At 36.5% G+C, this 14384-nt stretch overlaps 1 protein-coding gene and 1 pseudogene across 31 annotated transcripts in view; one reads left to right on the forward strand and one right to left on the reverse strand.

The window, feature by feature from the left end:
- The window catches only part of KANSL1L (KAT8 regulatory NSL complex subunit 1 like), a 579301-nt gene that overhangs the window by 116605 nt on the left and 448312 nt on the right, over nucleotides 1–14384 (reverse strand). For 29 of the 30 annotated variants that reach the window (XR_014829251.1, XR_014829246.1, XR_014829247.1 and 26 more), the window contains one exon: nucleotides 14151–14292. Coding sequence is in view for 19 of the 30 variants with exons in the window: in XM_084998976.1 (XP_084855102.1) it covers nucleotides 14151–14292 (142 nt within the window). In the remaining 11 variants the exon portion in view is untranslated. Of the gene's footprint in view, nucleotides 1–14150; nucleotides 14352–14384 lie in introns of all 30 variants that reach the window. The other variant, XM_084998982.1, reaches the window with a different exon arrangement.
- On the forward strand, nucleotides 5624–6478 carry LOC100523335 (transmembrane protein 106C pseudogene; annotated as a pseudogene). Its single transcript, XR_014829252.1, has one exon. The product of XR_014829252.1 is annotated as a transmembrane protein 106C pseudogene (transcript).

Raw genomic sequence — 14384 nt, forward strand, 5'->3', positions numbered from 1 at the left:
AAGAAGGAACACTCCCAAAGATATTCTATGATGCCACAATCACCTAATTCCAAAATCAGACAAAGATACCACCAAAAAAAGAAAACTATAGGCCAATATCTTTGCTGAATGTAAACACAAAAATTCTCAGCAAAATTTTAGCCAACCAAATTCAACAACATATCAAAAAGATCATTCACCAGACCAGGTGGGATTCATCCCAGGTTCACAAGGATGGTTTAACACATGCAAATCAATCAATGTCACACACCACATTAACAAAAGCAAAGTCAAAAACCACATGACCATCTCAATAGATGCAAAAAAGGCATTTGAAAAAGTCCAACATCCATTCATGAAAAAAAACTCTTACCAAAATGGGTAGAGAGGGAATATACCTTAACATAATAACAGCCATTTATGACAAACCCACAGCAAATATAATACTCAATGGAGAAAAGCTGAAAGCCTTCCTGCTAAAATCTGCAACAAGACAAGGATGCCCACTCTCAGTCCTGTTATTCAACATAGTATTGCAAGTCCTAGCCAAAGCAATCAGACAAACAAAAGAAATAAAAGGTATCCAAATAGGAAGAGAAGAGATAACACTGTCACTGTATGCAGATAACATGATTCTATACATAGAAAACCCTAAGGACTCAACCCAAAAATTACTTGAACTGATCAACAAATTCAGCAAAGTAGCAGGATATAAGACTAACATTCAGAAATCAGTCACATTTCTGTACACTAACAATGAAACATTAGAAAAGGAATACAGAAATAAATAATACCTTTAAAAATTCTATTTAAAAAAATCAAATACCTGGGAATAAACCTGACCAAGGAGGTGAAAGACTTATATGCTGAGAACTCTGAGACATTCATCAACGAAATTAAAGAGGATTCAAAAAAATGGAAAGATAGTCCATGCTACTGAAATGGAAGAATTAATATTGCAAAAATGGCCATACTACCCTAAGCAATCTACAGATTCAAGGTAATCCCTATTACCTTGACAAATTACCCATGACATTTTTCACAAAACTAGAACAAACCATCCAAAAATTTACAGGGAACCACAAATGACCCAGAGTTGCCAAATCAATCCTGAGGAATAAAAAACCAAGCAGGAGGCATAACTCTCCCAGACTGCAGGCAATTTTACAGAGCCACAGTAATCAAGACACTCTGGTACTGGTACCAAAACAGACAGACAGATCAATGGAACAGAATAGAGAACTCAGAAATAAACCCAGACACCTATGGTCAATTAATCTTTGACAAAGGAGGCAAGAACATAAAATGAGAAAAAGACAGTCTTTCAAGCAAATGGCGCTGGGAAAACTGAACAGTCACATGTAAATCAATGAAACTGGAACACACCCTCACACCATGCTCAAAAATAAACTCAAAATGGCTTAAAGACTTAAATGTAAGACAACATACCATCAAACTCCTAGAAGAGAACATAGGCAAGACATTTGTTCTCTGATATCAACCATACAAATGTTTTCTCAGGTGAGTCTCCTTAAGCAACAGAAATAAAAGCAAACATAAACCAATGGGACCTAATCAAACAGACAAGCTTTTGCACAGCAAGGGAAACCTTAAACAAACAAAAAAACCACAATTTACAGAATGGGAGAAAACAGTTTCAAACAATGCAAATGACAAGGGTTTAATCTCTAAGATATACAAACAACTCATAAAACTCAACAGCAAAAAAGCCAACAACCCAAGTGAAAAATGGGCAAAAGACCTGAATAGACATTTCTCCAAAGAAGATATACAGACAGCCAACAAGCACATGAAAAAATGCTCAATCTCACTGATTATTAGAGAAATGCAAATCAAACCTATGAGGTACCACCTCACACCTGTCAGAATGGGCATTAACAAGTCCAAAAATAACAAATGCTGAGGAGTTCCCATCATGGCTCAGTGGTTACCGAATCTGACTAGGAACCATGAGGTTGCGGGTTCAATCCTGGCCTCACTCAGTAGGTTAAGGATCCATTGTTGCCATGAGCTGTAGTGTAGGTTGCAGACATGGCTCGGATCCCGCATTGCTGTGGCTCTGGCGTAGGCCGGCAGCTACAGCTCTGATTGGTCCCGTAGCCTGGCAACCTCCATATGCCATGGGTGCAGCCCTAGAAAATACACACACACACACAAAAAAATAACAAATGCTGGAGAGGGTGTGGAGAAAAGGGAACCCTTCTGCACTGTTGGTGGGAATGTAAATTGATATAACCACTGTGGAAAACAGTATGGAGGTACCTTAGAAAACTATACATAGAACTACCATATGACCCAGCAATACCACTCTTGGGCATATATCCAGACAAAACTTTCCTTGAAAAAGACACACACCCCCACAATAGCCAAGACATGGAAACAACCTAATTGTCCATCAACAGATGAATGGATTAAGAAGATGTGGTATATATATACAATGGAATACTACTCAGCCATAAAAACAAACAAAATAATGCCATGTGCAGCAACATGGATGGAACTACAGACTCTCATACTAAGTGAAGTCAGTCAGAAAGAGAAAGACAAATGCCGTATGATATCACTTATATCTGGAATCTAATATATGGCACAAATGAACCTGTCCACAGAAAAGAAAATCATGGACATGGAGAGTAGACTTGTGGTTGCCAAGCAGGAGGGGGAGGGAGTGGGATGGACTGGGAATTTGGGGTTAAAAGATGTAAACTCTTGCATTTGGAATGGATAAGCAATGAGATCACACTGTATAGTACTGGAAACTATATCTAGTCTCTTATGATGGAGCATGATGGAGGATAATGTGAGAAAAAAGAATGTATTTTTGACTGAGTCACCTTGCTGTACAGTAGAAAATTAACAGAACACGGTAAACCAGCTATAATTGAAAATAAAAATCACTCTAAAAAATAAAAAATATAATAAAATTCTGAAAAAAAAAAAAGAAAAAAGCCAGGACCAGAGAGCTTCACAGATGAAGTCTACCAAAAATTGAGAAGAGTTAACACCTAGCCTTCTGAAACTCTTCCAAAAAACTGCAGAGGAAGACACATTCTATGAGGCCACCATCACCAAATATCAAAACCAGCCAAATATACCACAAAAAAAGAAAATTCCAGGCCAATATCACTGACGAACACAGAGGCAAAAATCCTCAACAAAATACTAGCAAACTGGGGAGTTCCCATTGTGCCGCAGCAGAAATGAATTTAACTAGTATACATGGGGAATCAGGTTCAGTCCCTGGCCTTGCTCAGTGAGTCAGTGATTCGGTGTTTCTGTGAGCTGTGGTATAGGTCGCAGAGGCGGCTTGGATCCCACGTTGCTATGGCTGTGGCACAGGTTGGCAGCTGTAGCTCTGATTCAATCCCTTGCCTGAGAACTTCCATATGCTGCAAGTGTGGCCCTAAAAAGAAAGAAAAAAAAAAGGAAAGGAGAAAACAAAATACTAGCAAACTGAATCCAGCAATACATTAAAAGGATCATGCACCATGATCAAGTGGGACTTTTCGCAGGGATGCAAGGGTTTTTCAGTATCTGTAAATCAATCAGTGTGATTCACTACATTAATTAGTTGAAGAATAAAAACCATATGATCATCAACAGAGGCAAAAAAGCTTTACACAAAATTCAACACCCATTTATGACTTTAAAAAAAGCCTCCAGAAATGGAGCAGAGAACCTACCTCAACACAGTAAAGGTCATACATGACAAATACACAGCTAACGTTTTTCTAAATGGTGAAAAGCTGAATTTCTGCTAAGATGAGGAACAAGACTAGGATATCCACTTGAGACACTTTTATTCAACATAGTTTTGGGAGTCTGAGTCATGCCAATCAGAGGAGAAAATGAAATAAAAGGAATCCAAATTGGAAAAGAAGAAGTAACACTGGCACTGTTTGTAGTTCCCACTGTGGCTCAATGGGATCAGTGGGGTCTCTGCAGCTCCAGGATTCGGGTTCGATTCCTGGCGTGACACAGTGGGTTAAAGGATCCAGCATTGCCACGACTATGGATCAGATCTGATCCCTGGCCCAGGAACTCCATATGCCATGGGGCAGAAAAAACAAGAACAACAAAGAAAAAACTGCTGCTGTTTGCAGATGGCATGATACTATACAAAGAAAATCCTAAAGATGCTAACAGAAAACTACTAGAGTTCATCAATGAATTTGGTGAAGTTGCAGGATACAAAATTAATACAGAAAGCTCTTTCATTTGAATACAATAACAATGAAGATCAGAAACAGAAGTTAAGGAAACAATCCCATTTACTATCATATCAAAAGGAATAAAATACCTAGGACTAAATTTACCAAAAGAGTCAAAAAACCTGTACTCTGAAGACTATAAGATGCTAATGAAAGAAATCATTGATGACACAAATGGAAATATATACTATGTTGTTGGTTTGGAAGAATAAATACTGTAGAAATGACTATAATACTCAAGGCAATCTATAGATTCAGTGCAACCCCCACCAAACTACCAATGATATTTTTCACAGAACTAGAACAAAAAATTTTTAAATTTACATGGAAACATAAAAAACCCTGAATAGTCAAAGCAACCTTGAATCAGACTCCAGACTATACTACCAAGCTATAGTAATCAAAACCGTGTATAGAACTGGCACAAAAACAGAAATATAGATCAACAGAACAATATATAAAGCCCAAAATAAACCCATATACCTATGGTCAATTAATCTACAACAGAAGCAGCAAGAATATACAGTGGCCAAAAACCCTCTTCAATAAGTGGTGCTGGAGAAATGAGAGTGCTACACATAAAAGAATAAAATTAGAAGACTCTCCAACACCATACAAAAAAATACACTCAAAATGGATTAAAGATCCAAATGTAAGATCAGAAACCATAAAATTCCTAGAAGAAAATATAGGCTGATTACTCTTTGACATAACCCACAGCATTATCTTTTTGGATCAACCTCCTAGAGTAATAAAAATAAAGCAAAAATAAATAAATGGGACTTAATTAAACTTAAAAGCTTTTTCACAGCAAAGGAAACCATAAACAGAATGAAAATACAATCCATAGATTGTATTTGAAAACAGGTTGAAAACAGGTTGCAACTGCAGCTCAGATCTGATCCCTGGCCTGGGAACTCCATATGCTATGGGCAGCCAAAAAAAAAAAAAAAAAAAAAAAAAGGATGAAGAACTAAATAAACACTTCTCCAAAGAAGATACATGGCCAAAAAAACCATGATAATATGCTCAATATTTCTAATTATTAGATACATGCAAATTCAACCTCACACTGGCCAAAATTGCCAACATCAAAAAGTCCACAATCAATCAATGCTGGAAAGGGAGTAGAGAAAAAGGAACTCTCCTACACTGTTGGTGGGAAGGTAAATTGGTAGAACCACTATGGAAATCATTATGGAGGTTCCGCGAGAAACTAAAAATAGAAGGACCACATGATCCAACAATCCCACTCCTGGTATATATCCAGAGAATACCATAATTTGAAAAAATACATGCACCCCAACATAAATGTCCATTACAGAGGAATGGATAAAGAAGATGTGTTACATATATACAATGGAATATTACTCAGCCATAAAAAAGAATGAAATAATGTGAGGTGGCTCTGAAGACCTAAGAGGCAGGACATGACACAAGTGGCACATCCCGGCCATGGGATCCCAGCATTCTGCTTCTGCTCACCCCCCTTCCTTCAAGCAAAGGAAAGCAGATGACAGAGAGGACTTGCTGGCCGAAGGGGAGCAGGAAGAAGCCATTGCTCAGTTCCCATATGTGGAGTTCACCGGGAGAGATAGGCATCAACTGTCTCACTTGCCAGGGGACAGGCTACATTCCAACAGAGCAAGTAAATGCGTTGGTGGCTTTGAGCCCACACAGTGATCAGAGATTGCGTCCTCAGAGAACTAAGCAATATGTCCTCTTGTCTGTCCCGCTCTGTCTCCTAGCATCTGGTTTGGTAGTTTTCTTCATATTTCCACATTCGGTCCTCATGGATGATGATGGCATCAGAGTGGTGAAAGTAATGTTTAATAAGCAGGAATCCCTTGTAATCCTCTCCATCCTGGCCACCCTGAAAATCAGAAACTCCAACTTCTATCCAGTGGCGGTGACCAGCCTATCCTGCCAGGTTCAGTACATGAACACTGTGGTCAAGTCATACATGACCACTAACGTCTCCCTCATTCCACCACAGAGTGCACACCTGGTGAATTTTACCACAAAGGCTGAAATGGGAGGACCATTTTCCTATATGTATTTCTTCTGCACATTACCCGACATCCTGGTGCACAATATAGTGGTCTTCATGCGGACTTCAGTGAAGATTTCCTACATTGGCCACATGATCCAGAGCTCCTTGGAGACACATCACTATGTGGATTGTGGAGCCAATTCCACGGCTATTTAGAAACTGGCCTTGGTTTTTCCATGGCAGCACCTGTCAGAAGAGACAGCAGTGCCCGGGCCTGAGCTCCATACCTACCCCAGGTGATGGAGCTGGGGGAGAAAATGGTTTTCTCAGTCCCCAGAAAACACTCTCCTGCCACTTGGGAGGAAAACTCCTTTCTGTAGCACAGTGTACGCTTCTCAGAACCAGCAGGATCACTGCCTAGTGCCTAGCATGTGCCCAGCAAATAGTAGGCACTCAAAGGTTTGAAGAGTTTAATTGAGATCTTTTCAGCTGTTCTCGGGGCATTATAAATTCAAATCATATCATGATTCTAGGTTATTAGTGACATGGAAATAGGACTGTCAGGGCCTCACCACAGAAGAGGCAGCAGGAAAGGAACATTTGAATACATAAAAGAAGAAAGCACAGACCATTCAATATGTGAAAATGTTTGATCTGCTCCCAGATGCCTAGGGACTTTATAAAAACTTATTTTTTTCCCACAGAAAGTTATAATTGTTTATATGAGGAATTTATGTGGGGTGTGATTTACCCTTCATGAATAGGCTGGAACATAGATTAGTGAATTTGCTAGAAAAATAAACCCTGCTTTTGATTCAAAAAAAAAAGAAAGAAAGAATGCCATTTGCAGCAACATGGATGGACCTAGAGATTATCATACTAAATGAAGTAAGCCAGGCAGAGAAAGACAAATATCATATAATATCACTTTATTACATGGATTCATAAAAAAAGATACAAATGAACCTATTTACAAAAAAGCAACAGACTCACAGGCTTCAAAAAGAAACCTACAGGAGTTCCTATCGTAGCTCAGTGGTAATGAAATCCAGCATTGCTGTGAGCCGTGATGTAGGTCACAGACGCAGCTCAGATCTGGCACTACTGTGGCTATAGGCCAGCAGCTATAACTCCAATTCAACCCCTAGCCTGAGACCTTCCATATGTCACAGATGCAACCCTGAAAAACAAAAAAATAGAAAAGAAAAGAAACTTATGATTACCAAAGGGGAAAAGTGGGGGAGAGAGATGTATTGGGAGATTGGGAATGGCACATGCACACTGTTGTATAAGAATGGATGGTCACTGGGGACCTGCTGCATAGTACAAGGAACTCTTTTCAGTATTCTATGATAACCTATATGGGAAGAGAATCTGAAAAAGAATGGATATGTATATATGAATAATTGAATCATTCCACTGTACAGCAGAAATCAACAACTATACTCTAATAAAACAACTATACTCTAATAAAAACAACTATACTCTAATAAAATTTTTAAAAATTGAAAAAAATGGCAAAAAATACAAACAGGTGGAGGCTAAACAAGATGAAACTAAATAACCAATGGATCACTAAAGAAATCAAATAGCAAATCAAAAAAATATCTGGAAACAAATAAAAATAAAAACACAATGACCCAAAATCTAAGGGATGCAGCAAGAGGAGTTCTAAGAGCGAAGTTTATGCAGCTACACAAAACTATAGCTAGGCAATAAATGATGGAAAAAGAATAAACAAAACCCAGGTAGAAGGAAAGAAATCATAAAGATCAGAGTAGAAGTAAATGAAATAGAGACTAAACATACAATAGAAAACATCAATGAAACTAGGAGCTGGTTATCTGAAAAAGATAAACAAAATTGATAAACTGTTAACCAGCTTCATCAAGACAAGGTGAGAGGGGGCCCATTTCATTCCAGAAATGAAAAAGAAGTTACAATCAACACCACAGAAATACAAAGGATCATAAGAGATTACAATAAGCAACTATATGCCAATAAAATGGACAACCTAGGAGAAATGGATAAATTCTTGGAAAGGTAAAATCTCCTAAGAAGGAACCAGGAACAAACAGAAAATATGAATAGACCAATCAACTATAAGCAGTGAAATTTAATCAGTAATGATAAAAAAAAAAATACTCACAACAAACAAAAGTCCAAGACCAGATGGCTTCACAGGCAAATTCTACCAAACCTTCAGAGAAGAGTTAACACCTATCCCTCTCAAAGCATTCCAAAAACTGTATAGGAAAGAACTTCAAAACTCATTCTATGGGAATTCCTATTGTGGCTCAGTGGGTTAAGAACATGACTAGAATCCATGAGAATGCAGATTTAATCCTTGGCCTCGCTCAGTGGGTTAAGGATCCAGCGTTGCTGTGAGCTGTGGCGTAAGTTGAAGACGTGGCTCAGATCCGGTGTTGCTACAGCTCCCTAGCTTGGGAACTTCCATATGCCACAGGTGCAGCCCTAAAAAACAAACAAACAAACAAAAACATTCATTCTATTAAGTCAGCCAGCATCACCCTGATACCAAAACCAGACAAAAAGACCATTAAAAAAAGAAAGTTATAGGCCAATATCACTGATGAAGATAGATGAAAAATCCTCAATAAAATATTAGCAAAACAAATCCAATGATACATTAAAAGGATCATGCACTGTGATAAAATAGAATTTTTCTCAGGGATAAAAGAATTTTCAGTATTTGCAAGTCAATCAATGTGATATACCATATTAACAAACTGAAGGATAAAAACCAAATGTCCTCTCAGAAGATACGGAAAAAGCTTTTGACAAAATTCAATATCCATTTATGGTACCATAAAGTGGGCATAGAGGGAACATACCTAAACATAATAAAGACCATATATGACAAGCCCATCATACTCATACTCAGTGGTCAAAAGCTGAAATCACTGCCTCTAAGATCAGGTACAAAGACAAAGATGGCCACTCTCACCACTTTTATTCAACATGGTAAGAGAAAACACAGCCACAGCAAGCAGGCAAAAAAAAAAAAAAAAAAAAAAAAAAAAAAAAGGAATCCAAACTGGAAGAAATAATATTATGATCATCACTGTCTTCACTTGACATGATACTAAAAAAATCCTAAAGATGCCACCAAAAAAACTACTAGAGCTCATCAATGAATTTGGTTAAGATGTAAGATACAAAACTAATATACAGAAATCTGTTGCATGTCCATAAACCAAAAACAAACTATCAGAAAAAGAAATTTTATTTTATTTTATTTTTGTCTTTTTGCCTTTTCTAGGGCTTCTTCCCACGGCATATGGAGGTTCCCAGGACAGGGGTCTAATCAGAGCTGTAGCTGCCAGCCTATGCCACAGCCACAGCAGTGCAGGATCCAAGCTGCATCTGCAACCTACACCACAGCTCAGGGCAACGCCAGATCCTTAACCCACTGAGCAAGGCCAGGGATCGAACCCACAACCTCATGGTTACTAGTCGGATTCGTTAAGCACTGAGCCAGAACAGGAACTCCCCGAAAAAGAAATTTAAAAAAAATAATCCCATAGTAAATTTTTTAATTGAAAAGAGGAGTTCCCTGGTGGCCTAGAAGTTAAGGATTCAGCAGTCATTGCTGTGGCCCAGATTCAATCCCTGACCTGGAACTTCCATATGTTGTGAGGTAGTATGGACAAAAAAATTTAATTATTCAATTAAAAAATTTTTTAATCCAAATATTAATCACATCAAAAAGGATAAAATACCTAGGACTAAATCTATCTAAGGAGGTAGAAGATGTGTATTTGGAAAACGAAAAGACACTGATGAAAGAAACTGAAGACAATACAAGCAGATGGAAAGATATACCATGTTCATTAAAAGAATTAATACTGCTAAAATGACCATATTATTCAAGGCAATCTACAGAGTCAATGCAATCCTATCAAAATACTAAGGGCATTTTTCACAGAACTAGAATAAAAAAAACTTAAAAATTTGTATGGAAACAAAAAGATCCCAAATAGCCAAAATAATCTTGAAAAAGAAGAACAGATCTAGAGGAATCATACTTCCTGCTTCAGAACAGACTACACCACAAAGCTATAGTAATCAAGTCAGTATGGTATTGGTACAAAACTAGACACACAGATCAGTGGAACAGAATAAAAAGCCCAAAAATAAACACAGGCACTTAAGGTCAATTACTCTGTAACAAAGACAAAAATTTACAATGGAGAATAGACAGTCTCTTTAATAAGTGGTACTAGGGAAAACTGGATAGCTATATGCAAAAGAATGAAATTCGTACATTCTCCAACATCATATACAAAAATAAACTCAAAATGCAACAAAGACCTATATGTAAGACCAAAAATCATAAAACTCCTAGAAGAAACACAGGCAGAACACTCTTTGACATAAATTGCAGCAATATCTTTTTAGAACTGTACCAACAGCAAAAGAAATAAAACAAAAATAAACAAATGGGGCCTAATTAACCCTAAAAGCTTTTTGTACAGCAAAGGAAACCACTGATACAATGAAAGGAGAACCTTCTGAATGGAGAAAAATATTTGCCAATGATATGATCATCAATAAGGGGTTAATATCAAAAGTTTATAAACAGCTCATACAAGTCAATAGCATAAAAAAAAAAAAAAAACCCAACCAAAGAATGAACCTAAATAGACATTTTTCCAAAGAAGACATACATGCGGCCAAAGGCACATGAAAAAAAGTTTTTAATCTTTAATTATCAGAGAAATTAAAACCATAATGAGATATCACTTCAAACCTGCCAGAATGGCTATCATCAAAAAGACCACAAATAGCAAAAGCTGGCAAGGGTATGGAGAAAAAGGAAATCCTCATACACCATTGGTGGGAGTGTGAATTGGTGTAGCCACTGTGGAAAAAAGTATGGAGGTTTCTCATATTTATAATTGTCAAGATACAAAAGCAAACTAAGTGTCCATCAACAGATGAATGGATAAAAAAGATGTGACACATACACACACACAAATACACAATGAAATACTACTCAGCCATTTAGAAAGGATAAAATTTTGCCGTCTACAACAACGTGGATAGACTTGGAAGATGTTATGTTAAGAGAAATAAGTCAGACAGAGAAAGATGTATATCACTTATATGCAGCAGCTAAAAAGTAAAACAGGCTCGTGAATATAACAAAAAAGAAACAGATTCATTAATATAGAAAACAAACTAACGGTTACCAATAGGGACAGGGAAGAGGAGGCCAAGACAGGAATAGAGGACTGAGAGATACAAACTACTGTGTACAAAATAAACTACAAGGGTATACTGTACAAAAAGTATCTATATAAACTAGTCTATATATGCCAGATTATATACACACACATGTGTACTGACATAGAAAATGTGTGTATAAAAATGTATTATTACTTTAAAAAAGAGTTTTTTCCAGGCTAAGGCTTAAATCGGGAGCTGCAGCTGCCATCCTACACCACAGCCTTAGTAATGCCACATTTGTGACCTATGTCACAAGTTGCCACAACACATGATCCTTAACCCATTGAACGAGGCCAGGGATGGAACCTGCATCCTTTTGGGCATTATGTTGGGTTCTTAACCCACTAAGCCACAGTGGGAACTCCTGAAAAAGAGAGCTTGAAGGTCAAGAAACTAAAACATCAGCAACAATATAGCAACTCAGTAAAATGAAGGAAAAAATAAAAGAGCAAAAAATAATGCATTAGAAAACAGAGAGATAAAGGAAGAAAATAAACCCAAAATTTTACTCTAGGATAAATCAGACACAAAGTTCTTAAAAATTTTTGAAAAATTACACCTGGGTAATTTTTGTATTAAAAGCAAACTTATAAAATGCTACCATCAAGATAGATATATAGCTTAGTAAGCCCCGTAACAGATTTATACATTTATGAAAACTCAATATATGATAAAAGTGTTACTTTAAACCAGAAGGTAAGTATAAACCACTATAATTTATAGAGATGTGCTGGAACAACTAACCACATGGAAAAGAGAAAGTTAGTTATTGCCTCACAACGAATACAGAAATAAACACCAGGGGTAAGAGTTCTTAAACAAGACACAGAAAGATATAATCCATAGAGAAAAACATTAATCCATATAATTGCATTGAAATTAAAATCCCTGTTCAGACTTGTGGTTGCCAAAGGGGAGGAGGAGGGAGTAGGATGGATTGGGAGTTTTGGGTTAGTAGATGCAAACTGTTACATTTAGAATGGAAAAGCAAGGCGGTCCTGCTGTATAGCACAGGGAAGTATATCCAGTCACTTGTGATAGAAAATGATAGAAGATAATATGAGAAAAAGAATGTGTACATGTATATAAACCGGGTCACTTTGCTATACAGCAAAAATTGACAGAACATTGTAAATCAACTATAATAAAAATTTTTTTAAATAAAATCTCCGTTCAAAAGTGGATTCACCAAAAAAACTGAAAAGACAAGCTACCATATGAGAAATTTATAATATTTATAGCTAACCAAGAATAGTATCTAACCACCACTACTCCACACCTTCAAATAAAGAGTAAAAAAGATAAGTTTTAATTCAAAAGGTGATGGTCAATTACATGGAGTCCCAATCTATATATTCAGGAACAATTAAATTGGAATAGCAATAAAATAATATTTCACTCCCATTATACTGCAAAAATTAAGGGACCAAAAAATATAAAATGTTTACAGGGATGTAGGAAACCAGGAACTCTTATGCAATGCCAATGGGAATAATGATTGTCCAGTCACATAAGTAACCATAGGAAAGTTGATGATAGTCATGCCTAAAATCCAGCATTTCTACTTTTAGGCATATACCCAAGAAAAGCTCTCCACAGTTTCACCAAAAAACACATACAGGACAATCACTGAAGTATTGTTTTTACTGGCATAGAAACTGTAACACTGTATATGTCTATCAATAGAAAATAAAAGAGATAAACAACCATTGATTTATACAATTCCATTCTATTCATACAATTAAACATCATATAGGAAGCATACAAATATATAAAAATAATGCTGAGACAAAAAACAAGGGCAAGAGTTCATAGTATAAATATCATTTATATAGACTTAAAAGCATGGAAAAATAAAGTTTATTTGTAGATAAACATCTATGTGCCAACAGTATAGAATATACATAAAAATAATAACTATGAAAAAATATGGAAAGGAAATGGGATCAGGAAGGACTATACAAGTACTTCAATTATAAGCTAATAATTTATTATTCTAAAAATAAAACCCAAAATAGCAAAAATTTAACATTTGATAAATCCAGGTGTGGATACATATGTGTGCATTACATTGCTTTCTAGAACTTTTTTTTTTTTCCCCACTGTACAGCAAGGGGATCAAGTTATCCTTACATGTATACATTTTTTTTCCCCACCCTTTGTTCTGTTGCAACATGAGTATCTAGACATAGTTCTCAATGCTACTCAGCAGGATCTCCTTGTAAATCTATTCTAAGCTGTGTCTGATAACCCCAAGCTCCCGATCCCTCCCACCCCCTCCCTCTCCCATCAGGCAGCCACAAGTCTATTTTACAAGTCCATGATTTTCTTTTCATGCTTTCTAAAACTTTTTATACGTTTATAATTTTTCTTAAAACAAACAAAACTCTAAAAATTCCAATGAAATCTACTCAGAATTTCTCATACACATATAAATGCCAACAAAGCAGAGGTTTATAAAAAATGTATAACATTCCTATTAACTGGAATTCAATAAGGAAGTTCTTAACTTCTCAATATGATAAAATGGTCATGATAAATTACAAAAGACAGCCTCAACTTACAGAGTATATCAAAAATCTTAACATAAACTACATTTTTATAAAGCCCAGTAACAATTATTTTGTGGGAAGAGGTAAGAAGAAGCTAAAACTACTAATTTTTTTTAAATAAAAGAATAATAAAAACAATACCTTGGAGGCACGAATCTGCCTGTGAACATCTGTTAGTTGTTGGATTTTATACTCTAGTTCTGAAATCTGGGCTTGAAGCCATGTCCATCGGCTGCCAACTCTTGCTCTGTCTACAAGCCACTTCCATTCAGTACTACAGTTACTGTGAACAAGATAAACACTGTTAGTCAAAGCACAAAGATAATCAAGTTTTAAGAGAAACTGCTTCATAACTTCCTTGACTCCTGTCATACA

The sequence above is a fragment of the Sus scrofa genome, chromosome 15 (genome assembly GCF_054392235.1).
Source record: "Sus scrofa isolate SSC_HxYL_T2T_F1_AM1 chromosome 15, Sscrofa_HxYL_maternal_Yorkshire_Landrace_v2.0, whole genome shotgun sequence".
Lineage (NCBI taxonomy): Eukaryota > Metazoa > Chordata > Mammalia > Artiodactyla > Suidae > Sus > Sus scrofa.